At 43.3% G+C, this 23,814-nt stretch overlaps 1 protein-coding gene across 8 annotated transcripts in view; it reads left to right on the top strand.

The window, feature by feature from the left end:
* Positions 1–334: 334 nt before the first annotated feature.
* The window catches only part of MITF (melanocyte inducing transcription factor), a 215,608-nt gene continuing 192,128 nt past the window's right edge, over positions 335–23,814 (top strand). For 4 of the 8 annotated variants that reach the window (XM_045808072.2, XM_087866859.1, XM_045808078.2 and 1 more), the window contains exon 1: positions 335–629. In XM_045808072.2, coding sequence (XP_045664028.1) covers positions 526–629 — 104 coding nt within the window. In that variant the 5' untranslated portion in view covers positions 335–525. The remainder of the gene's footprint in view (positions 630–23,814) is intronic. The other 4 variants (XM_045808074.2, XM_045808079.2, XM_045808073.2 and 1 more) reach the window with 1 other exon arrangement.

Genomic DNA, 23,814 nt, shown 5'->3' with positions numbered 1-23,814 from the left:
TAAAAAAATTATTTTATTTTATTAAAGAGTTGGCGTGCCCTCGCAAATGTCTCAGCCGGGAGTAGGGGTGATGGTAGGAAAGCAAGGCTGAGTCCATTCTTGTTAATATTAAATAGCCAAGTCTGTACCCTTGAAGCAAGTGGGAAGAGAAGAGGGAGAGGAGCTGCTGACATTGACAATGAATCCAAACAGGAGTTGCAATAGCGGTGTCCACCACGTTGCCTCTGCCCCCGCCTGGCCTTCTGGGAGTTGTAGTTTTCGCGGGAACGGCTCCCCTGGAGAGCCGGGAACGCCCCGTCCGGGCCGAACTACAGATCCCAGGCAGCGCGCGGCCGCCCGCCCCTCCCGCCCGGGTGCGAGTGTAAACTCGCCCGCGCCGGGGCGGGCGGCCGCGAGCGGGCGAGCGGGCTGAGCTGGGCACTGCGCGGGGGCGCACCGCTCGGGGGACCCAGGCCCCGCCACCTTCCCTCCGCCCCCGGGCTCTGTTCTCACTTTCAAGCAGTGAAAGGACGGGAAGCGGGAACCATGCAGTCGGAATCGGGGATCGTGCCGGATTTCGAAGTCGGGGAGGAGTTTCACGAAGAGCCCAAAACCTATTACGAACTCAAAAGTCAACCTCTGAAGAGCAGGTGAGTGGTGACAGCTGGAGGGAGGCGCGGCGGGCAGCTGGGGGGCCCCGCGCCTCACTCCCTGGGGCAGGGAAAGCCGGTCGTCCGGGCTTTGGGACAAGGACCCCGTGTCCTTGCCCGGGGGCAGAGGGCGTACTGCCCCCCGCAGTTGGGGGCCGCGTCTGCCGGGCCGGTACACGCCTGGGGGACTCCGCCCAAGTGCTCCTCGGGGGCGCGGCGGGCAGCCCGGGACGGCTGGCCCAGGTTAGGGGTCCCTCGGCTGGGGATACCAGCTGCGGAGACCGGGTGGGGGCTGGGGAGCGACCTGGCGCGCAGGTGGGGGAGGAGGAGCTCGGGACCCGGACGCTGTCCCAGTGGGAAGGAGGAAAAAAGAGTTTCTAGTGAACCCCTTTTCTGGAGAGCCTAGCGGGTTGAGGACTCAGGGAGTGCTTGGGGTGGATTGAAGCGCGACGCTAAGGGAAGCAATTAGTTCGTCTGTTGTCGCCTCCTAGGAGTCGGGCTCCTCTGGGAAAGCCCGCCCCTGGCCGCCTCCAGGTGATGCTTCCTCGAGCCCCGCCTCTCACCTTGCAGACCGCGGCACCCGCGCGCGGGCTGGTCGGGGGCCACGGGTGGGCGTGTCTCTCGTCCAGTTTAAACTCCCTGGGCAATAGAGTTCCGTTCAAATCCAGGCCTTCCCTGAAGGGGAAAAAGCCTTGGAACTGGAGGGTATTGGGACACACCTGCTTGGCAGGTCCCCTTGCTTGGCAGCGACACGTGTTTAATTTGTTGGGGACTTCAAAAACTTTTTGGAGAGAAGTGAAGACACCCGCTGGTCTGGCGGCCCACCACGTCGAGTGCCCACTTCCTATACCACCTCCATTTCCACTTGCCCATCGGAATGGGTTGGGTAGCTTCCTTTCTCTGTCCTGTGGCTACTTCTGGGCATTTCCAGTGTTTACCAAACAGGAGATAGCCGGTCAGTTGAGGTTGTGATAGTAGAGAAGGGTTTATGTCCACCCCTCTCAGTTGTGAAAGAAGATGAAACTGCCTGGACGGTTCAGCAGTGCTTCTGCACCCATCTTAAACCTTCCTGCCTGCCCCTTGCAGTGGGTAGAGTCTGGGTGAATGGGCCTGGCTGGCAGAGGGCGAGAGGGTCCTGAAATCAGGGTGGATGAAGAGAAGGGCAACTGAATCAGGAGGGGAGTAGTACCGTCTTTACTTCTGGGGTGCCTGGGGCTGGTGTTTGCTCTGGTTGCAGGCAGAACCAGGGTTGTTTCCTTTAGCGCTGTGTCAAGACTCTGAATCCAAGTCCGGAAAGAAAATCTGGGAACGGCATACCCACGGACTGGGCTGCTGAAGCAGTCTCTTTGCAGATGCTTGAAGGGGATTGGAAGGAAATGCAATTAGATGCCTAAAACCAGCCTTTAGTTGATGGTTTCTCTTCATAATGGCTGTTTTGTGTGTGAGCATAGATTGTGTGTGTTGGGGGTTGGGGGTTTTGAGTAATATTGTGTAAAGGGTATTGTTGGTTATGCTCATTGGGGCTTTATGTGCATTCGGCTGAAGGGACCAGTGTTTTACCGAGCAGTCTCTGCTTTTGCTTCTATAAGCAAATGCTTACATGGCCAGAATGAGGGAGTGAGTGTTTGAGTGTGTGTATGTGTGTGTAGTCCTGAAAGAAATGAATTAACCGGACTGTTTGGAACATTTTTGATGGGAGCTGATACATAACATTAAATGAGTTTGAGAGAGTGAGGAAAATACCATCTGGAAAAACCCAAATGAGTGCCATGAAACTCATGTTGAAGGATTTGGGCCTGTTCTTTTTCAGAGTCGGCAAAAAATTACTTGCAAGGGTGAACGTCCTCGGTAGCTAGCTAGCATGTGTAAGGAAAAATGTGGGTACGTGGGAAGCAATGGCTTCACACGTTGAAGCTAGAAACAGGTGCGGGACAGAACCGGTATGGAGAGGAATGCTAAATTAAAAAAGTTGTTGTAAAACTTGTCTGTGGAGCAGACACATGCTCTTTGAAATAAACCAGTTAAATAAAATCTGTGAATAAATATATGGGGTTGGCAAAATTTCCCTATACTGTTTTCCACAGTTGTCTAACTTATTGTCATCGGCATCTGTTGTGTGACTTTAAAAGGGCTACATGTTGTTGGGGGCCTCCTCATGGCTTTTTGTCTGAAGTCTTTGCCAGGGCACCTCCCTTCTTGTAAGTCTTGATTGGAAAAAGCAGAAAAGGAAAGGTTAAGCCTGCCATAGCCATTTCGTCTATCAGTTGTATTCTCTGGATTGTCTCTTGGAGTTGAAAATGTGTTCAGAGTCGGCCCACCTCTCAGCAACTCCTCTGCTCCCACTTTGGTCCAAGTCCTCACCAGCCCGTGCCAGGGTTATTGCAATAGTCTCTTAACTGCTCTCTTGCCTTCTCCTCCTACCCCTTCTGGTGGATTTTCTACATGGCAGCCGCAATGTTCCCATTAAAATCGGCTCTCAAGGGGGGAAGCAGATTTTGCCCCCCAGGGGTCATTTGACAATGTCGGAAGATATTTTTGGTTATCCAAATGGAAGGGCATTGGTACTGGTCTTCAGTAAATGGAGGCCAGAGATGCTGCTAACCATTCTGTAATGCAAAAGATAGCCCCTGCAACAGAGAATTATCTGGCCCTCAGTTGTCACTCTGACGCTGAGAAATGGCAGATTAAAACATGCCACATCATGTCATTTTCTGCTTAAAATTCTCCAATGGCTCCCAGTTTCAGTAATACTCAAGATCCTTTAACTGGCAAAAGGCAGCCTATATGGTCAAGCTCCCTGTCAGTTCTGAGTTCATTTGCTGTCGCCAGACTCATTTCTTCGCTGTTTCTGGAACACTCCAGACCCTCCACCATTAGGCCTTTGTATGTTGTTCTTGCTGGTGCCTCTGCCTGGACCGTCCCTTGCCCAGAGAGCCACAGTGCTCACTGCCTCACCAACTTCAGGTCTTGCTTTTAATATTCTTACCAGGCCAGGCCTACCTCACTACGTACAACTGCTATCCCTCCAAACTCTCATCTTCTTTGTCCTGCTCTATTGTTTCCATAATATTTATATTACAACTGACTCTGTCATTTCTAATATGTTATGTTTATGTTTCTCCCCACTAGACTGCCAGCTTCAAGGGAGCAGGGATTTCTGTCTGTTCTTGTTTACTGTTGTGTTCCTAGAATCTAGAGCAGAGTTTCTTAACCTCAGTGCAATTGACATTTCGTGCTGGATAATTCTTTGTTGTGGGAACAGTCCTGGACATTGCACGACGTTGACCAGCATCCCTGGCCTCTGCCTGCTAGAGGCGAGTACCACCCTACCCCCAGTTGTGACCACCGGAAATGTCTCCAGACTCTGCCAAATGCCCATGAGGGGCAGAGTCACCCCTGTTTCAGAACAGTTGGCCTAGGACATTGCCTGGCACAGTAATGATTTGTTGTTTGAACAGGTGTTGCTTTCTCCCTGAGGTTTCCACTTCGGATGGGGTGCTTGGTTCCGATTTTGCATTCAACACTGCAGCTGTTTAAAATAGGTATCCACCAAGGTCTCTCCAAAGGGGAGCTTATATGTTCTTCATTTGGGCTAAGCTGAGATGTACAGGTATTTCATGAGAAAAGACAGTTTTGTTCCTAACCCAGACCTCCTGGCCTTTAGGAATGGGAAGCTGCTGGACTTAGATCATGTGAACCCCCTTTTGATCATATTCACTGGCAAATCTATGTTAGAGGAAGATGCATGCTATGAGAAAGGTTCTAAAGAAGAATTGTTTGCAATCCGGTTCCTCCAGCAAGGTTTTTGAAGCCTTTGTATATTCTCCTGGGAATGAGCTCTTCATGGTGGGTGGCAGGGGAAAGGTGCCAAATATCAAGGGTGAACCCAGAATTCACACGTTGGCACAGTCCCATCAGGGAAACACATGTGGAGTTGTTCAGTGTGTTCCTAGCAGTGCAGGAGCTCTCTGTAGTCTTTGGGACCTGAAAACATTTTCAAACATGGTCACATCTCTCAGGTTTAAGGTCCTCTCGTTCAGTTTACTGGGTGTGAAATTCAGTGGCTTTGTAGTTGCTAATGCCCCTTTCCTGGACAGACTTCAGAATTGGCCTAATCTATTTCCAGTTTCTTCTCTTCCCAAAATTTTAGTTATGTTTTAGGTAACTGTTGTCTAACTTCCTGCAAACTAGAAATGGGAATGAGAGTGAGTCTTAGGTTTATTATGGCAAGATAGGATACAGCGGTGGTTCCCAAATGCTGATTTATAGAGAGATGTGTGAAGTTTTCACAGGTTTGTGGTGAAATGAGAAAGACAAAGACTATTGTGTCACACGCACACTCACATGTTTTAGTATAAGGCCGTTGTCATTTCTTGGGTTTATTCTGAGATTTCCTATTAATAATACTCTTTCTGAACCTGTGTGTTCCCCACTCTGTCTTTCCTTCTTATTGCAGGCTGGGACCCAGACACGGTGGTGGTAATCTTGCTTAACCATAAAGCCAAGGGTATTACCCTAGGGAACCCTGAAAAGACAAGGTTAGAAGGAACATGGACATCTGAATGAATTTGGGGAACACAGCTGGCTGTCTGTCTAATCAGCTCGAACTTGTACTTGAAAGAGAAATAAATCTCTCTGATTAAAAAAAATACACTTTTGGGGCGCCTGGGTGGCACAGCGGTTAAAGCGTCTGCCTTCGGCTCAGGGCGTGATCCTGGAGTTCCGGGATCGAGCCCCACATCAGGCTCCTCTGCTATGAGCCTGCTTCTTCCTCTCCCACTCCCCCTGCTTGTGTTCCCTCTCTCACTGGCTGTCTCTATCTCTGTCAAATAAATAAATAAAATCTAAAAAAAAAAAAAAAATAAAAAAAAATACACTTTTATGAAATGATAATCCATTCTTGGCAAAACACAACTGTCAATCTCTTACTGGTTTCTGAGAGTTTTCTTGATTTTTCTGTCTGTCCAATCTGCAGGGAACTGCCAGCATTATTCTGGCAACACTTTAACTAGCTGGGTGACCTTGGGCAGGTTGGGTGACTCCTAACTTCAGTTTACTCATCTGTCTAATGGAGGCCTGCATCCTAGGGGTCTTAAAAACAGTAGCTGTGACGTTGACTGTGGAACAGTATTAGCATGGTGCCAGGCATGTTGTAAGGGTTCAATAAAATGTTAGCAAATGGTGTTCTGGTTATTAGTTATTATTTCTTTATTACTTAGCAGTGAGTCCTGACATTCCAGAAGGTGTTTGCATTTGGTTGTCTTTGGCTTTCTTCCCTAAGGCCAGAGTTGTTGGTGAACAGCAAGTCTCCTAATGAATACTACCACTTAATGAGGTATTCAGATAAGTTTTTTTTTCACATTTTCTATTTTTGATTCAACCCATAAAAATTTACTTATGCTGGTTAAAAAGAAAAGCAGTTGTGGCCTTGGTGCATACGTAAAACCTCACGTTCAGCATGTGTCTGTTGAGCTCTGGTATGTGCAAATTAACACCAATAAACATAGTTAACGTTCATGGAGCACATACCCGGTACCAGCCCCTAGCCTAAGTGTATTTATGTGTGTGGACTTAGTCTTTGCAAAAACTTGCATGAGATGATAATAATAAATAAAAACAATCATGATATTAATTATAATTTTTAAAACTGGTAATTCTTACACAGTGCTTACTCCCTGACAGGATTGCGTCTGTATATTTTGCTTGTATTCAGTTAGTTTTCACTTCAACCTTGGGTGTACGTATTTTTATTATTCTTATTTTTTTTAAAGATTATTTTTATTTATTAGAGAGAGAGAGAGAATGAGTGGTGGGGGGGCAAAGGGAGAGATTGAGAGAGAGAGAGAGAGAGAGAGAAGCAGACTGCCCACTGAGCAGGAAGCCCGAGGTGGGACTCGATCCCAGGACCCGGAGATCATGACCTGAGCTGAAGGCAGACACTTCACCAACTGAACCACCCAGGCGCCCCTTATTATACTTATTTTATAGAGAAAGACGACTAGGGTATAGCAAGTGAACGGGCCTGGATTTAACCTGAGAGCGCCTGGCTCTAGCCCGAAGCTCTTGTCCCCCGGCCTGTGCCGCTGTGTAGGAGGCACTGTGCACAGCCATGGACATGCAGAGTCGCATCGTTCTGTACCTTCTCCAGAGCTCCCAGCAGGTGAAGGAAAGAACACATGGACCCAGCTAAACATATAAGACACAGAGTGATCTTGTGGGGAGGTGGGCATCAGCAATGGGGATTTCATGGAGGAAGGGACATTGGAGGCCAGTTTTGTGAACAGGCAGGGATGTTTGAGTTTGGCCTTGAAGGTCAAGCAATACTCAAGCATTATTTCTCTACAACATTAAATAAAATGTTAGACGTCTTGGAGGACATATCCTAAAATAGACTTCTGGGGGTTTGGGTTGCCTTTTAAATATTTAAGCAGACTCCCATACCTTCCTGATGGTCTGTGAGCACGCGGTGGGGGCAGAGACTGGAGGCACATGGCCGGGTTCAGAGGGAGCCCCCTGAAGTGCTGTGCTCACAGCTTTGCCACTTAACTGCTACCTGTGTGTTCAAGACACTTAGCTTCGAGGAGCCTCAGTTTCTTTAACAGTGAAATGGGGTTAAGAGAACCATTCTCTTACTGTTGGGAGAAGTTTTAAAATGGAGATAATATCTGTAAAAGTGCTTTGCAGAGGGCCAAGCACACGTTAGTAATAGAATTTTTTCTTTTCTACTTTACCATGGTAAAGTATTCTTCTTCATAACAATAACTAAGACACATATAGATTTCGTGAATCTGAGGCAAAGTAGACCAGATCGAGGTGCCTCAAACTGGCAGATGTTCAAGTCTTATTATGCAAATTAGTTTTGTGGTATGATTAGATGGAAAATTTGATTAAAGTGGATTGTAAGTGTTGGTTCTGTATGTTATTAGAGATTTCCTTTTCCTGAGTACTGCTATTTATAGAATTTATTTAAGTGTATGTATGTGTGTGTGTTTTTAATTGCCTTTGAGTTCTGCAGTGCAGTTTGCACAGGCTGATGTTTATATCTGCTCCAGTTGTGCAAGAAGTGGAAAATATCCTTTTTTTAGAACAGGTCACATGTGCTTACTGTCAGGAATAGGACCTCAGTGTAAAAAAATGTATCTTGGGACAAATCAAAGTTACTAAATTTCTCCCTCCAACTGCTTTGTTTCAGAACTGGCAGTATTAGGATAAATAATAGGGGGAAAAAAAACACTCGGCTAATTTTTTTTTTTTGGGCATTTTTCAAGGACAGTAAGCAAAAGTTTCATTTGTTTTGTGTGTGTGTTTGTGTGTTCTAAGTATGAAATGTACTTTGCTGTTAGGTTTGTCTCATCAAAGTAAATTATAAAAATATGTTTGACTCCACTCCAATTATATGCATCATTTGGAGAAAATAATCACAAAGATGGGTCAAAGATATTAAATGGAGTTACTACAGGCTTTTGATATTGTATGGACAAGTTGCAGTTTGTAAGACGGTTTTTGTGGGTCTAGCGAACCATTGTGTACTCTAGGGCAAGGGATTCCTCCAAGTCATGGAATCTATCTTTACGGAGGCAGATGTAGGCTGAGGGCGAGGGGACCTGCAAGCACGTCTGGATCTCTTTTGCAGTTCCCCGCCCCCTTCCTCCTGTTCTCTGTTCCTGAGGTCTTGGGGCGAGGACCAGGCTCCTCCTTTTCTCTAGGGTGGTTCTTAAACATGGCTTCCTTATTTCTTTGCTATGTCTTTCCCTCCTTTGGCCTTTCACGCAGGCCACCAAGAATAAAGGGTGGTGTTCACACGAGACCTTCGTCCTGAGAGTCAGAACTATGAGGTCCTTGTCTTCAAGTGCCCAAATTTCCAGAGGGCTTCTCAAGCAGTGGGCGCTGCCCTGCGTGTGTTGCAGATGATAACCTATTGGTTGTTTCCCACCTGAGTCAGAAGTTGAGCCAGGGGAAGAGTGGGGTAAAGGTGAGAGAAAAACCCACAGGGAAGTAAATGGTACCTCAGAATCATGAGGACCCTAGTGTCCTCCCCAAGATGGTTCTAAAACATCCCTCAGTCACTTTAAGCAGAGGCAGCCTAACTTTGGGTCAGAAGGACCTGGATTTATTTGTTTTTCCGTCTCTCCCTTCTTACAGCAGTTATTTATTAAGCGCCTATGGTGTGTCAGGCTCTGTGCTGGCCAGGGGAATCAAATGTAGAACCAGACAGGCAAGGTTCCAGCTACCATGGCGCTTCCATTTTGGAGATGGAATATAGTTAATAATGTACCAAATAAAGGGACAATATAATTTTTGTTGCTCAATAGGGTGTAATTGATACAGTGTGATTGGGAAAGAAGGGGCTTTTTTGATTGGGTCTGATATTAGGAATGACCTCACAGAGGAGGTGATTTTGAGGCAAGACCTGAATGTCTGAAAAAAGTGTTCAAATCTTGAGGCTACCACTCGCTAGCTGTATGACTTTTGACAAGTTACCCAACCTCTTCAAATGTCAGTTCCCTAACCTCTTGGAATCTCAGTTCCTTCTTTTGTAAAATGGGGCAGTAGCTACCTTGTAGGGCTGCTGTGAAGATAAAAGATATTGCTTGTAATAAAGCAGCTAACATTAGGCTTTACCTCATAGGTGCTCAGGAAGACACATAGGACTGGTTTAAGGTCATACATGAATAGTGGAGAAAAATACAAACATTAATCTTCCCTGTAACTGTTTATAACTTGGTTTTAAGTGTTTTCCTAATGTTGAATGAGTCACAGATTTATGCTTGTCTTTATAAGCCTAACCTCAGACTGAAAGTGGAGATGGGTCTTGTTATTTTTATTATCCTTTCTTTCCTCCAGGATCATCTTACTCAAGTTGTCCCCTTGCTCTTCTCACTGTTGTTGCATTGAGATCATTCATGTTTGACCATGCTTTGCCTAGGAATGGTTTCTGGCTGAATTTTGAATTCAGTTTTGGTATAAAGGAGAAGTCCAAGTGCCCTAGGATTAAAATGAAGACCTTGAGATTCATGTAACACAATATACACGTACACCACGAACAACTCTCATGGAACTCCTGACTTGCAGTTCTGTGTTTCAGCCCCTAGATCATGCTTCCTCTCCACACTGATGTGAAAATGTCAGTGTTGGTGCAGAAATGAAAATCCAAGAAGCCTCTCTTCCCACACAGCACCTCAAGCTTTCATCAGTGTCGACATCTACAGGCAATAGCGTGTTTTTAATTCAACAACTTAAAACAAAAATCTTCAAAGCACTTGAATTCCAGTAGCTGTGTTCTTTGATTCAAGTACTTGTGGAGTGGTGACTTTCAAAAGGAAAAATCCTGGGTCATGGGAGACCAAATATTTTAAATCCAAATGCAGTGAGTTACAGGTCTATGGAGTGCACGGGTAGAATCCTGTCCTTCTATAAGAAAATTGTGGGTTGTTGAGCAACTTCAGGAAGGCATCTGTGGCCTTCACCCTCTCCACCCCCGCCCCTTCCCCAAAGTGGGATAACTTGCTGAATCATTCACATGCATGTGTCTGTTTTCCTCGGTGATCAAAGGCAGAATGGGAAAAGTGCTTGTCTCCACTGTTGGAAATGTAGAATTATTTTTGTAGAACACGTTTTCCTTCTAGGAGACTTAACTTGTTTCGGCGAGAATAAGGCTTGAAGCCGGGAAGATTCATTTAGCCTGATGGCAGAGGTTATATATGCAATTACGAACTGACAGATAGGAATGCTACATTCATTTCGGTACCTTTATTGTAAAATGTTCCTAAATACTAACCAGTTTCAAGACATAGGTTTTTCAGAACATCCATTTCATTTTTGTAACCAGATATTTGAAACTTGGTGAGAGGAAAAGCACGTAGAAGCCTTAAAGATGATTTTCCTGATGAACTTGGAACCTAGCACAGTCCTGAGAAAGCCTACTGGAGGATCTCAATGAGATGTGACCACAGTATTTGTCTTGCTTGCATCTCTCCCAAACAGCTGGAGAGAGTACTCTAAAATTGAGTCCGTGAACACATGCGCAGATATTGTAACAGTCCCTCCTCCAGCAAAAGAATTGGGTACATTTTTGTTTTGTTTTTAGCCTTTGAAGATTTTCAGCAAAAGATGGAAAGGTAGTATTTCAGGGTTAGCTTTGCTTTGTTGTATTACTGAGCCCGCATAACCGCACCATCTAAATTTAGAACATTGGCACCTTGGCCAGTAGAACCCTTTGCAACTAATTTATAATGCTTTTGGCAGAGAATAACTATGAATAAACATGAAAATAGTATTGGTCAGTTAGGGTCATTTACTTTCAAGGGAAGAGGATGACACCAGCCATGCATTCTTGAAAATTCTCTTTATTTATTTTTAAAAGAAGAGTTTGTAGTAGCTTATTAAAACAGTCCCCAAAAATATAAGCAACTAGCATGATTCCTGGTGACATTCCAAATAAAAGTTTGTCCATTTGCTGCAAGGAAACATGTTTAGAGAGTAACTTGTGAGAGAGTGGCACTGGCTTGTGTATTAGACAATTGGTGTGTAGACTTTTTGGAACCATACCTTGCATCATCTTGTCCACTTGTCTTTAGGCAGGTAAACACTAATAATGTTTTATCTAAGTAAATGCTGTATATGTACATGTTAAATGATGGGATCCCGGAGTGCAGTTTTAATGACACTGATTGCATATGGAAGCTTTAAGTCTTTGTTGATTCAGAAACTAACCAGAAGGTTTGATGGCACTTGCTTGGTCATAGCATCATAATCACTGAGAGGCATGATTTAACAGCAGGAGACTGAATGGCAAGGACAATTGATTGGGGTTTGTTTTTGGAGCCAGTGATACTGATTGAATCAGTCATTCTGCTGGTCTAGTGTACCCCTCTTTCTCCCTCTTGGGTTCATATACATGACATTTTCTAATCATTTCTCACTGGCAGCCAACTTGCCTTTCTTTATGTGTTTTCCCTAGTGGACACCTTTAGTTTGCTTGCCTATAATCTCCTTTCCAAATTCTGGTAACAACCCCTTCCCACGTGCTCAGCCCATCTGCTTCAGTTTCGTGGCTCCAGGAGTGGAGAATTTGACACAGGCCTTGCCACAGTTCTTTATCACGGAGATTGGTTTTAGGGAGGTGAATGCTGACTCGTGAAAATGAATCCCAGGATTTTGTTAGGGTGCTAACAGAAGGAGATTTTCTTTTTATTTCCATTGATTTTGAACTTGGGAAGATGTCAGGGTTTAGAATAAAGCCATACCTTGTAGGCAGAGAACAAGCAAGTTCTTTTTTTTTTTTTTTTTTTAAGATTTTATTTATTTATTTGATAGAGACAGCGAGAGAGGAAACACAAGGGGAGTGTGAGAGGGAGAAGCAGGCTTCCCGCTGAGCAGGGATCCCGATGTGGGGCTTGATCCCAGGACCCTGGGATCATGACCTGAGCCGAAGGCAGATGCTTAATGGCTGAGACACCCAGGCGCCCCAACAAGCAAGTTCTTAAATTAGGTTAATGTTAGTTGATGTAGCAAAGTGGTGTGCAACAGTCATACGTGTAAATAGTTCCTTCCTGGCAGGCGGCTTTCCTCCACATGGCAGTTCAAGTACTCACACTCCTTCCATCTTCTGGTTCTCCCTTTGCCTAGGACCCTGGAGTCCTTCATGTTTGGTGGTAGAAAGGAAAAAGAAGAGGAGAAGGCATAACTAAGGTCCGAAAATGACAGGCCTCACTTTTGCTCCAATCCTATGGACACGGACCAGACTCCTGTCCGTGTCTGGATGCAGGGGTGGGAGCTAGAAAATACAGATGCCAGCTGGGCACCGACACCTCTATGCTAGAAAAGAGCATGCATTTTTGGTGGATGGCCAGCCATCATTGCCATGATCCTAGTGGGAGTGTTTCACCTCTGGGTCAAGTTGTGGCTTTCCTTGGTAGGTCTAGTTAGGCCTATCCTGGGACTTTTCTGTGATTTAACCAACAAATTCCTCTTCTAAGTAAACATGGAGACTCTCCAAGCATTTGCATTGTCTGAATCCCATCTTTCTGCAGTGCTTCCTATTCTACATTCATTGAGCAAAATCCCTTGCAACACCAGCCCGTCCACCACCACTACCACTGTAGTACAGTGGCTTTCAAAATGCGGCCCTCAGGCTTGTTAGAAATGCACATTCTCAGACTCTGCTGCAGTCCTGCTGAATCTGACGCTGGTGGTCAGTCCCAGGAGTCTGTGTCTTCATAAGCCCCCCACAGCTGGTGATGCTCACTCATGTTTGAGAAAGACTACCCTAATGCTTTCACCATAAATCCTCTGTCTCCATATTGAGTTGTACTTACCTTGCTGTTTTGGAATGAAAAACTTCCTGGATTAGAATACATTTAGTAAAAAAAATGGGGTGCTGCGTGTTATGGTCAGGCTAGAGGTGATTACTGGCAATAATTCCACACTGATCAAAAACCAAAAACCCAAACCCAACAACTTTCCCTTCTAGAAAGTTAGCTTTCAGATCTACGCTAGTGAAACTAGGGAAGGACTCTTGGTTTTCTAAATGTGGTCTGTGGGTAACTTGGAGTTAATCTAGCTGCACTGCCATAAGGAGCCCTAGCCCACATCTCAAGAGAGAGTTGTGATACAGACTCAACGAGTATGCAGTCACTTGACTGAAAGATTTGGTTGAGAAACAGGGTGATAATAATTTTGAGCATGCCCACATGACCAAATTGTTTTTCACAAAACTTCTGCTGAATAAAATTTGAAATACGGCTTTCGGCCTGTTTTCCCGTCTTAATGAATTCCAGACAGTTTGCAGAGTGCAGGAGCTTCCAAAATGGAGGGATGGACTGCCTGGGACCTGCCAGCATCTGTCTTGTCACAGTAAGGCCATCCTGACTTCCTGGAGTCCTTCCCCTTGTTCTGAATCTCACCGGGCCATTCACTTCTCTGATGGAGAGGTATAGATTGCGACAGGGAAGGCCAAGGCCAAGGTTGTGTCAGACAAATAGAGCCTATAGAAAATTGCCAGACTCCTTTAGCAGGAAACTCAACCTACCCCTAATCTACTTAGACCCAAGCATTTTCGTTTGTTTGTTTTGTTTTGTTTTGCCGTACGCTGACTTTTTCCGGAGAAAAGGCCTGCATCTCTTGCAAACTGGTTAAAAGTCCTAACCAGTGGAAGTCTGAAGTTTTGGGTTTAACCTTCAGAAGATGACAGATTCTTTTAACCTAAATTCCAATTTGACCACCTATTAGCTTTTTTTTTTTTTTTTTTTAAATCATTGGGCAAGTTTTTCTTGTAGCTTCTGTTTCAGTAGCGGGCTAAATGGGGCTCATGGACATTAATGTAGTAGTAGTGCGAATTAAAAGAAATAGGTGGGTAGAGTGCTCAGCCCGAAGCCTGGCTCTTGCTGCTTAGTATCTGGTCCCCGCATTCTGGTTCCCTTTGTATCCGTAGTATCAATAAGGGTTTTGACTTGAAATGACTTTTTAGCCAGCAGGTCAAGAAGAGGGCCATAGAAGAGAAGGGGGAGGCCTTAAGTGATCCCTATGCTGGAGAATCCGTGGCAGGATCTTTGAGTTGATGCAGGTCAAGTAGTGGTGAACTGTGGGAAGCCTAGCAGGGAGGTTTTTAAAGATGGCACCTACTATTTACAGGTAAGACGTTCCTTTTGTTGCCAGAACAATCTTTGTCTTTATCAACATGTTGCCTTTCATCATAATTACAGATTGTAGCCAGGTAGAAGAGTAAATAATAAGATTCACTGATTGAGATTTCACAACACCGAGCAGTCTAGCAGTCGAGCTGGATCGCTGTTTCCACACGGGAATCTGTCATTCCTGTCAGCTTTCAACTGTGCCTCTAGTGAGTGCCTGCCTTGTCTTTTCACATTTAACCCTGCAGCCTCTTCATACAGCTGTCTTTATCCAAAGGAAGCCATAATGCCCTGTATTCCTGAACCTCAAAATCTTTATATCTTTTACTCTTTTAGGATTTTTCCCTCCTTGTAGCAATGTATAGCTATTTTTGAGACGAGAGCCTAAGTTTTAATTTTTTTTCAAAAGAATTGTTTATTTTGTGCTTGCTTTTTACCCTTTATTCTGAATTTTCTGAAAACTTGATTGTTCTAGTCTTTCGCGTCTGTATGGGCCATTCCAGTTAACCAAGTGGATTTCCATCCACTGGTTAAACTGATCCTGTGATAAAACTGGAATATTTTATCCACATCAATATGATAGTTTCCTTGTCTTTTATTTTCCTACCTTTATCAAGGTATAATTGACAAGAGTTGTATATATTTAAGGTGTACAACTTGATGTTTTGGCAAACGTATACCACGGTCAGATAGCTTGCTTTTCTTGAGCCTCAGAAAATTTCTCCCCCAAACCAGTGACTGAACTGGTCACTAGAAAGCAGAAAGGGGGATTAGCCCAAATGATAACTGTCTGTCTCAGGAGAAAAGTATGCATGACAATGTGCACATAAGTGGATGCCTTCATCATTACAGTTCTGACGTGTTACCTGGATAACGAGGTTACCGGCCTCATCAGGTTGCTGTGAAGATTCAGTGAGGTACCGAGAGGATTCCCTGTAGGAAGGGTGCTGTAGATGCCAGCTCTCTGCTGGTGCCCGATGGCCCTACTCTTCCTGCTGCACGACCATGAAGCCTGTGTCGGCCCGCGGTGCGCCCCTGTGTTACAGCTGGCATCATTGCCGTTAGAATTCAGGGGTTCGCATAAAACTCCATAGCTTCAAACCCCTCAACCCTCAGTTCTCGAAAGTTGGGAATATATGCAGCAAGTTTTCGGACACGTGCTTACACTCATTTTTCTCCCAGAAGTTTGCCAGGCCACTTCCCCCAACTCTCAGCTCTTGTGTGCAGAGGAATGGCACTAAATTGATTCACAATTAATGGGAGACATGTTTTATAAGAATCCACGCACACATTCATACCAACACATACTGGATTCTCAAGGCAGCGTTTTTCAGAGTATTTGCATCTTTTCTCTGGTATTGTCATGACTAATCAAAATTTCACTCTTGGTTAAACAATTCCTGTCCTGAATTTTATAAAGAAGCAGAGAAAATGACATTTTTCCTCTTTCCATGTGATTAAAACACACACACACACACACACACACACACACACACACAGAGGCACGAAAACATACACAGAAGCAAAACATCATAGAGTTAATGCTCACATTGGTGAGAGCCAGTGTGCTCTGAGAAGTCATGAACACAGGGGAAAATGAAGCCTGAGAAGGCTAGTCAGATGTGGACAGTCTGATGCATTTTTGTGAGCGAGCAGGATGAATCAGCTGTGTAGGACGGAGTTGAGAGTTCACATACCCATACGTAGGGGAAGAGCCAGCCTTTGGAGATGGACAAGGCAGTTTTGGAAGTTTTCAGAATAGATTTGTTTCTTGGGCATCTTAAGTAGGTGGATGTTAAGATATCTAACACTTAACATTATTTTTTCAGAGTCATGGTTTGGGAATGATTTGCAAAATCCTTGGGCCAATGTTCCTTGCCCTAGGATGTAAAATGATTTTCAGTAAATATTTATTGAGCCCACTGTGGAGTCAGGAGATAATGTTGAGCATAAACCTTTGTCACTTTTGACAAATGGGTGGCCACCAAGGGATGGCGTGGAACCTAGATCAGGCCTTCAAGGGCCAGAGGAACTCTTTCTGGGAGTGGAAAAGAGCCCACTTGCTGGTCACATCAATTACCCTGTGAAAGAAATATATTTTAAACTGATATTCACTGAAGACAGTCTTTAGCTGTCACTTCGTTTGACACTGTTATTTAAAAGTTAATGTGTATTTTAAGAAATCAAGCATCTTCTGCCTATAAATAGGCTGATAGGTGATACTTATTTTATTGTCTGTCAGTTCTTACTTCAAAGAGGCCCAGTGGGAATGGGGAATTTCATTGAGCATCTCCAGGATCCAGGATCGCGAGTGCCAGATAAATCATCACTGAATAGGGGCGCCTGGGTGGCTCAGTCGGTTAAGCGTCTGCCTTCGGCTCAGGTCATGATCTCAGGGTCCTGGGATCGAGTCCCTCATCAGGCTTTCTGCTCAGAGGGGAGTCTGCTTCTCCCTCTCCCTCTCCCTCTCTCCTCTCCCCCCTCAAATAAATAAATAAAATCTTTAAAAATAATCACTGAATAAAAATAACCCAACGTTTCTGGTGTGCAAGAAGGGATCAGTACCTTTTGGGAACTCCATTAAGCTCTTTCAGGAAAGTGTGTAAGGAATTATCTTGACTTTTTTTCTTATTAGCTGTGGGCCCTTAAGTTTTTCTGAGGCTCAGTTTTCTCACCTAAACTAGGGGGGTGGTAGTGTTCCTTCTTGGCATAGCTGTGAAGGTTCTAGAAGGTCATGTGTGACATGCCTAGTGTATGTAAATGCTCCATTAAGTTAGGAGGGCCATCAGTGTTGTTGCTGCTGTGGGTGCTCAGAGATGAAGTAAGTATGCAGTCAGTCCTTGTTATTCACGGTAGTTATGTTCTATAAAGCCCCTGTGAACATTTAGTCAGAGAACACTACACCATTGCTCTTAGAGGACAAGCACAGTATGGTTCCTGGAAGTCTCTGGTCACAACATTTTTGTTAACTAACTAATACCTAACTTTGTTTTGTGTGTGTTTCTATGTAAGGACACTTTATTTAATATGTATCACTGGTTCATTAATGTTGAACTCAAGGCCAGCAGTGCCGTAAGTCATGCCTGGTTGAACCTTATCTAACTACCACCTGTACTTCCTGGGTAAGGCACGTCACAGCCTCCTCATGCAGAGTAACACTGGATAGCATGTCAGCACTAGTCTTGGGGACTGTCTTAAATGGTGAAGTCACCTACAAAAACACAAAAATGCAGAAAGCATGGCAGTAAATAAACCTTGGAAAGGACGTTTGTGTACTGTATGAGAACTGGAGCAAGTGGGCAGCCTGTCACCTTGTTTGATGTCAGTTGGGAATGCATGCGTTGGATGACTCAACTTTTTCACCTCCTGGCGTGTATCCACAAATGAGCACAAAATGCTGCAAATATTGATTTGGGGGTTTCAAGTAAATTTTAGCGAGTAGGTGACTTCGCAAGTAGGGGATCCACAAACAATGAGGGTTGGCTGTATTAAAAAATTGTTTTCGTCAGTCTTTCTCTAGAAATTCTTTCTCAGAGCTTAAAAACATGCTCACTTGGGAAAATATTTTCAGACACTGTTTGCTCTAACATTATTGTGTGTTATCCGTGAAACCACATTGATGAAGCTTTTCTGAGGACCCGATCTTCCATTTTTACATTTATTTGCCAATAAAAATGGCCCCTTACATCCAAATTTTTGAAGTTGCGTGGGACTGTTCAGAAATGTTACTTTTTATTTTGGTATATTTCAACCGTTCTTTAGGAAGTAGAGTATGGGAGTGGGGACCTGGAACGAAAGCAGAGATACTACGTGGTGAAGAATCCAGAAGAAAGCGGTAGGATGATGTAGAAATTACAGGGTAAGGGTGTAGGAAGTTTTTGAAGAAACTAGGCTCAGCTTACTTCTCAATGTATTGCAAATTAGCATATTATAAGGATCGGCAGTTGTTATTGTTATTGGAACCATGTCATTGTTATAAACATTACCTGAGTACTTATTGGGAGTGCTTGGAATTCTTTTGAGGAGAGAAGAAAAGACTTATTTTTAGTGGGTCCAGTAGTTTAGGTGGCCTAGGAGGCAGATCACATAATTTAATAACAACAAAGAAACCCAACAGCAGTAATAGTAATAGCAGCACTTAGCATTTTTCAAGCCCTTACTATGGGCCGTGCCTTGTATTGATGCTTTCAGCTCTTACACTTTGAGAAAACGGTCTCACTAGGGTTAAGATAATGAAAGTTGCCTGTTGTTTTGCCTTTCATATGTAGCCTGCCTTGTGCATTTTCATACTGTATTTATGTGTAGTATAAAAAGAATAGCTTGTTTAGTTTATCTTTGTGTGTGTGTGTGTGTGTGTGTGCATGTGTGCACGTCTGTGTGTGTGTCTCAGTCCTGGGATCAGGAAAGTACCTATGTAAATTTTTTCCCCAGGTTTTTCCTGTTAGAAAAGTCAAGAAGCTGAAGCAGAAGGAAAGAGTAATTGAGATCTAGCTGAATTACAAACATATTAAGGAACCTCCTATCTACCAGATACCGTGTTAAACATTTAAAATGGCTTGTATAATTTAATTCTAATATGAGGTAGGTAGGATCCCATTTTATAGATGAACAGACTAAGCTTGGCTGTCTTCAGTCACTTGCCTAAAGCCATTCAAATCAGGGTGGAACCAAGACTTACACGGGGGACTGTCTGACTTCAAAGGTCACCCTCTTAACTGCCCTACTGCAGTTGTTACTGTGTATATTGGGGTACAGAGAGGGAGGCAGGATGGGAAGTGTTGAGGGGTGACCGCTCATGTTGATTTTGGAATAGAAAGAGGACCAGGTTTCTGATGAAGTAAAGACAAGAGACTCTGGGTGTGGTTGAACATCTAAATCCAAGATAAATAGGTCTATCTATTAAAGGTAGTCCTTTGTTTTCAAAGCTGTTTCTAAAGAAAGAAAGGAGTTAGGTGCTGAAGGCTCCAAGAAAGGTAGCAAAAGGTGGGATGGTGGACGCTTAATTATTCACAAGGGTATGGTATGTAAGGTGTAGATGTTCCTCATTCCTCATTAAAGATCTTCAGATTTTCCTTGCTGATGACATCAAGAAGTCTTATCTACATACCTGTACTTATGGTCTGCCACTGAACATCGAGCTCCTAACATCTTGATGTTTTTCACTTATCTTTCTTTCCTTATCTCTCCCTCCCTCCTCAACCTGGCTCGTTAATTGCTTTTCCTGTGTGTCTTCATAAAGTTGTAGCCAGTTTATTCCATTCTGGACTGTTTATCTTTGAATGCCAAAGGTCTTGAAACATCATAATGTTGTGTAATGAACATAACTTCTGCCTTGCCATGTGGGTGTTAAGAGCATTAGTCATTGCAAAGTATTGAGTTAAATATTTTCAATAAAAGGATATAATGATCTAATAGAGAGGAAGAAGTTATAAAAATACTAGTTGGTGGCTTTAATGGTGAGCTATATATTTAGTGGGTTCCGTCAGCGATGGGCTAGACACTCATAGAATGAACATAAAAACATTCTTACTCCTTATTAGTGGGAGAGGAGAAAGACCATTGGTAGGGAAAAAAAAGCACTCGATTCCTATACATACTGAGAGAAAGGTAAACCATCTGAGTTTCCAGTGCTTCTGCTCTTGATTCACTTCCTCACATGCATCTTTAATGAACTACCACAAGAATTGTTGGAGATTTCCATGAGGGATACACAGTAGGGACTCCTGGGCTGCATCTTGTTGGAAAGCCCTTAGCTTTGTATTCATTTCTTCTTTTTTTTAGAGAGCCATCAGGGCATCCTTGCAATACCATCAGAGAGCCAGGGACTTCCTGAGCAAATGAGGTGTTTCTTTACCTGTGGAGTTGATTTTATGAAGAGTTTTGGTCAGCATTAGTCATTGTGAAACTATGTACGGGCTGTCCTGGTTTATCTGTAGACATCTCCCTGTGGCAGAAGATTGAATCCTCTTCTCTCCGTGTCTCTCTGGGCATCTAAAGATGTTAGAGGTATCCTGGTTTGCTTCTTGCTGGGCAGTGTGTAGTAGGTACTGGCCTTCTCTGATGGAATATTGCTTACATGTGTGGTTATCGGTGTAACAGGTTGATGTGCTGTCTTATTTCCTGGGCTTGGAAGTTTACGCTATGTGCTAACTCTCCTTTACCTTGCTGGCTGGCCCTCTTCGGTCATTCCAGTAAACAACTTGGGAGCTTAATATGTTTTCTTCCCTGGAGAGGCTGTACACCAGGAGATTAATGTCAAAATAGAGGGCCTACACTCTGTCTATGGCCACCACTAAGAAATTTCTCAACAAGACTGGATGGTTTTTCAAAGGAGGTCCAAATCAAAATATCTCACTAAAGGGAAAAAATTGTTTTCCTTGTATGCTGTCTTCTACAAATGGATAATTATTTCCATGATCACGTTAGGAAGTTAAGCCATTTTTGGAGTTGGGGAGTGTGTGGAGGGGAGATCTGTTTTCACCCGATTTCCCTGCATTCATGATGATATTTTTGGAAGGATTATTGATCTCTAGTCCTCCTTTGTATGATTTTGAATATGATCGTCGTCATTATTAACTGAATCCATAGATAAAGAGGCAGTTTTGAATGGGAGCCAAGTAACCTGTTGATGTAAAGTCTGTTTTACCTTTTATGATTCCCGTCATTAGCGCCTCCCTCTTTCCTGGCTCAATCCCCTGTCATTTTAAGTAGGCAGCAATTACTGGTTTGCTAAAGAAGCTGGCTCCTGCTGCCAAGGATCCTATTAATTATCACTCTATCTCTAATTTAGCCTTCTTAGCGTTGAGAGAAGGTGCATGTAAGCGTGTGGCGGGGCAGCTGCAATCGCATCTTCTTTGTAATAATCTCCTTTCGGAGACGGTTCCGCGGACTCAATGTTCAGCCAAAGGGCCCAGGCGGCCCTGGTGAGTGTTTTCAACTCTCTTATATAGGTTGTTCGGTAGGTCAAGTTTGGGGTGGTTTTCTTCTCCCTTTGACTCTGACCTGAGTAAAACGCTGGTGGTTGGCATTTACGTAGGGAATTCAGCCTCACTCCCGGTCCGTCTGGGAGCTCGGATGGGATACCTCGAAAGCACTTCGGTGGTTTCCCCACAAACGAATTTCTCTACCTGGGAAAAGGAGAGCGTGGAATTGATCCTATGCCTGTCTTCAAGAAGGTAATGCAGACGCTAACGAAAATAACTCAGTTGACAGTTCCTTGTATAGCAGATTTTTTAAAAGAGACTGATCTTTATACAATACTGAGTCTTGGTTTCTTATCGCTCATACATGGCTGGATGGCTTGCTGTTTGTTTTCAGAAATGTTCAGTTCACTTGTTTGAGTGAACCTTTTTTTCAGAAGTTCCACTGGATCATTTGATTAGGTTTGGAGTGCGGAAGCTTCCTTTTCCACTTTTTTTTTTTTTGTTATTTTTGGCAGTGGTGGTGTTTGAAGCTGTTGAAGTGATTCACTGCAAAGTGAATTAATTTTCCACATCTTCAAATGTGTTTTCCAGTCGCCCCCAAGTTTCTTTTCCCCTCTCATATGATTCTGCAGTTGTAGTTCTGTCGTTCTTGTTCTTGCCGGATCAAATATAAATGCTGATGTCACTGAATTTCTTAAATTACAGCTGGTGGGGATTAACAGAAATTGTAAAAGAATACCACTTCCTCATTTTGCTCTTTTCTTGACTAATTATTGTCCTTTCAAGTCCTGTAGGAGGATGGGGATTTGGAAGTAAGTTCTGTGTCCTGAAGTCAGAACAGCAATTTTCATTTTCCTTTTTTTTTTTTCCTGTTAAATGTTATTTTTCAAAAATGATTTCGGGTTAAGGATGCTCCTTGCATATGCCCTTTATTAACCCTGGCCGACTTGCCCCACTCATGATTTTGCACACTGGGTTGTCATCTATCCTGGGTGAAGGGTTTTGAATACTTCCCTTAAGTAAGTTTCCTTATATAGAATATTTTTACTCAACAGTCTTTTGCCAACTCCAGACAGTTACTGGTATTAGGTGAAGGGTTGTGATTCATTTATTATTTTTTTCCAGAGCCCTTTGTTTTTCAAGGAATGCTGAGTTCTGTCCCCACTGTTTTTTTGTTTAGAATCTGTATGTTCTTTCTGAGAGTTCTGTTTGCTTGACACCCTCAAACATTTATTTTTCTACCTTTCTAGTCCTTCTTCTAGCAGCTGGAGCCTGGGGCCCAGGCTTTCCTGTCCTTCTCTTCGTGGTTTGAGTGATGGCTCTCTGAACCTTATCCTGAGAGTTCTCTGGGCTTCTGGGCGGGCCATCGGGGGCCACCTGGAAGTGTGTGTAAATGGTGGCCGAGCCACGCACGGCGGTAGTATTGATCGAATTGCAGTCCCGTGGAAACAGAAATAGAAAGGCTTCAGCATTTGCACTTTCCTCTGGTGGTGTTTTTGCTTATTTTGTGTATTTGGAAAAGGCAGCCGTATGCAAACTGCTGACTTACTATTTTCCCTGGAATGGAAACCATTTGGATTATTTCAATGAGTTTTAGCTAAGATTTGTTTGTTCACAGTATTAGTTTTGTTTTCTGGTGTCCTGTTTAGAATAAGACCAGAATGTGTCTTTTTACTTTATGGAAATAAGTGCTACTTGGTGACTTGAGATTTTGCAAACCAACGTGAATTTGAAAAATTACGTTTACTTCAGAGTCAAAGTGGAAACTCTTCAGTGAAAATTATAGATACTTACATATTTACATTTTGGGTCACTTTGTTTGAAAAAAATTTTTTTTGATTAAATTATTTACGATTTCAGAGCAGTCTCTTTTTCTGGTGACTTTTTCCCACTAGTTAATTTTTCTAGTTTTTAAGGAGAAAGTGAGATTAAACAGAAGAATTACGGGATAGAATCACATGTTCTACACTATTTGATGTAAGATGCAAAATGGTGACTTGTATTCTTCTGTTGTCTTTGAGGACAAAATAAACTAGTTGAACTTTTAGTGATTAGATTTGGATTAGGAATAAAAATCGAATTTCTTTACTGTAAGAACTATTAAGTTCTGGTTTGAGTTCCTGAGTATAAGTTATGATTGTTCAGTCTCTGGAAAATGTGTACTGTAAGATCTGTATATTCTTAGCCAACACTTCCTTCCAACATTGTGATGTTAAATTCTTGGAATTGAGATGAGTATGGTATAGATATATGCAAAATATTTCAAATATCACCATGGAGTTTTTGTTTAAATGTGAATTTCACTAAGTTTGGATAAATAGAATAAAGGTGGAGAAAGAAAGAAGAGTTATGAATCGGTTTAATTGTTTGGAATGAATTATTTATTTTTAAAGAGTTTTTATGTTTATCTAGGAAATGTCACTCCATATAAGAATATGGGAATTTAATAGTTGAGGGGAGGTGGGAACTGGAAACATATCATAAGGTAGTAAGAGGAAGTGTGGATGAAGCCTCGAATATATGGTATATTTTACTAGGTTGATGACTGTGAGAGTTTTTGTTCATTTTATCCCAGCAAGTGGTACCATGCAAGAACTCATAGCTACTGAATACATGCTTAATGAATGGATG

Source organism: Ursus americanus, chromosome 14, assembly GCF_024610735.1.
Source record: "Ursus americanus isolate L20-20 chromosome 14, mUrsAme1.1.p, whole genome shotgun sequence".
Lineage (NCBI taxonomy): Eukaryota > Metazoa > Chordata > Mammalia > Carnivora > Ursidae > Ursus > Ursus americanus.
This window is presented reverse-complemented; position numbering and strand designations above follow the sequence as displayed.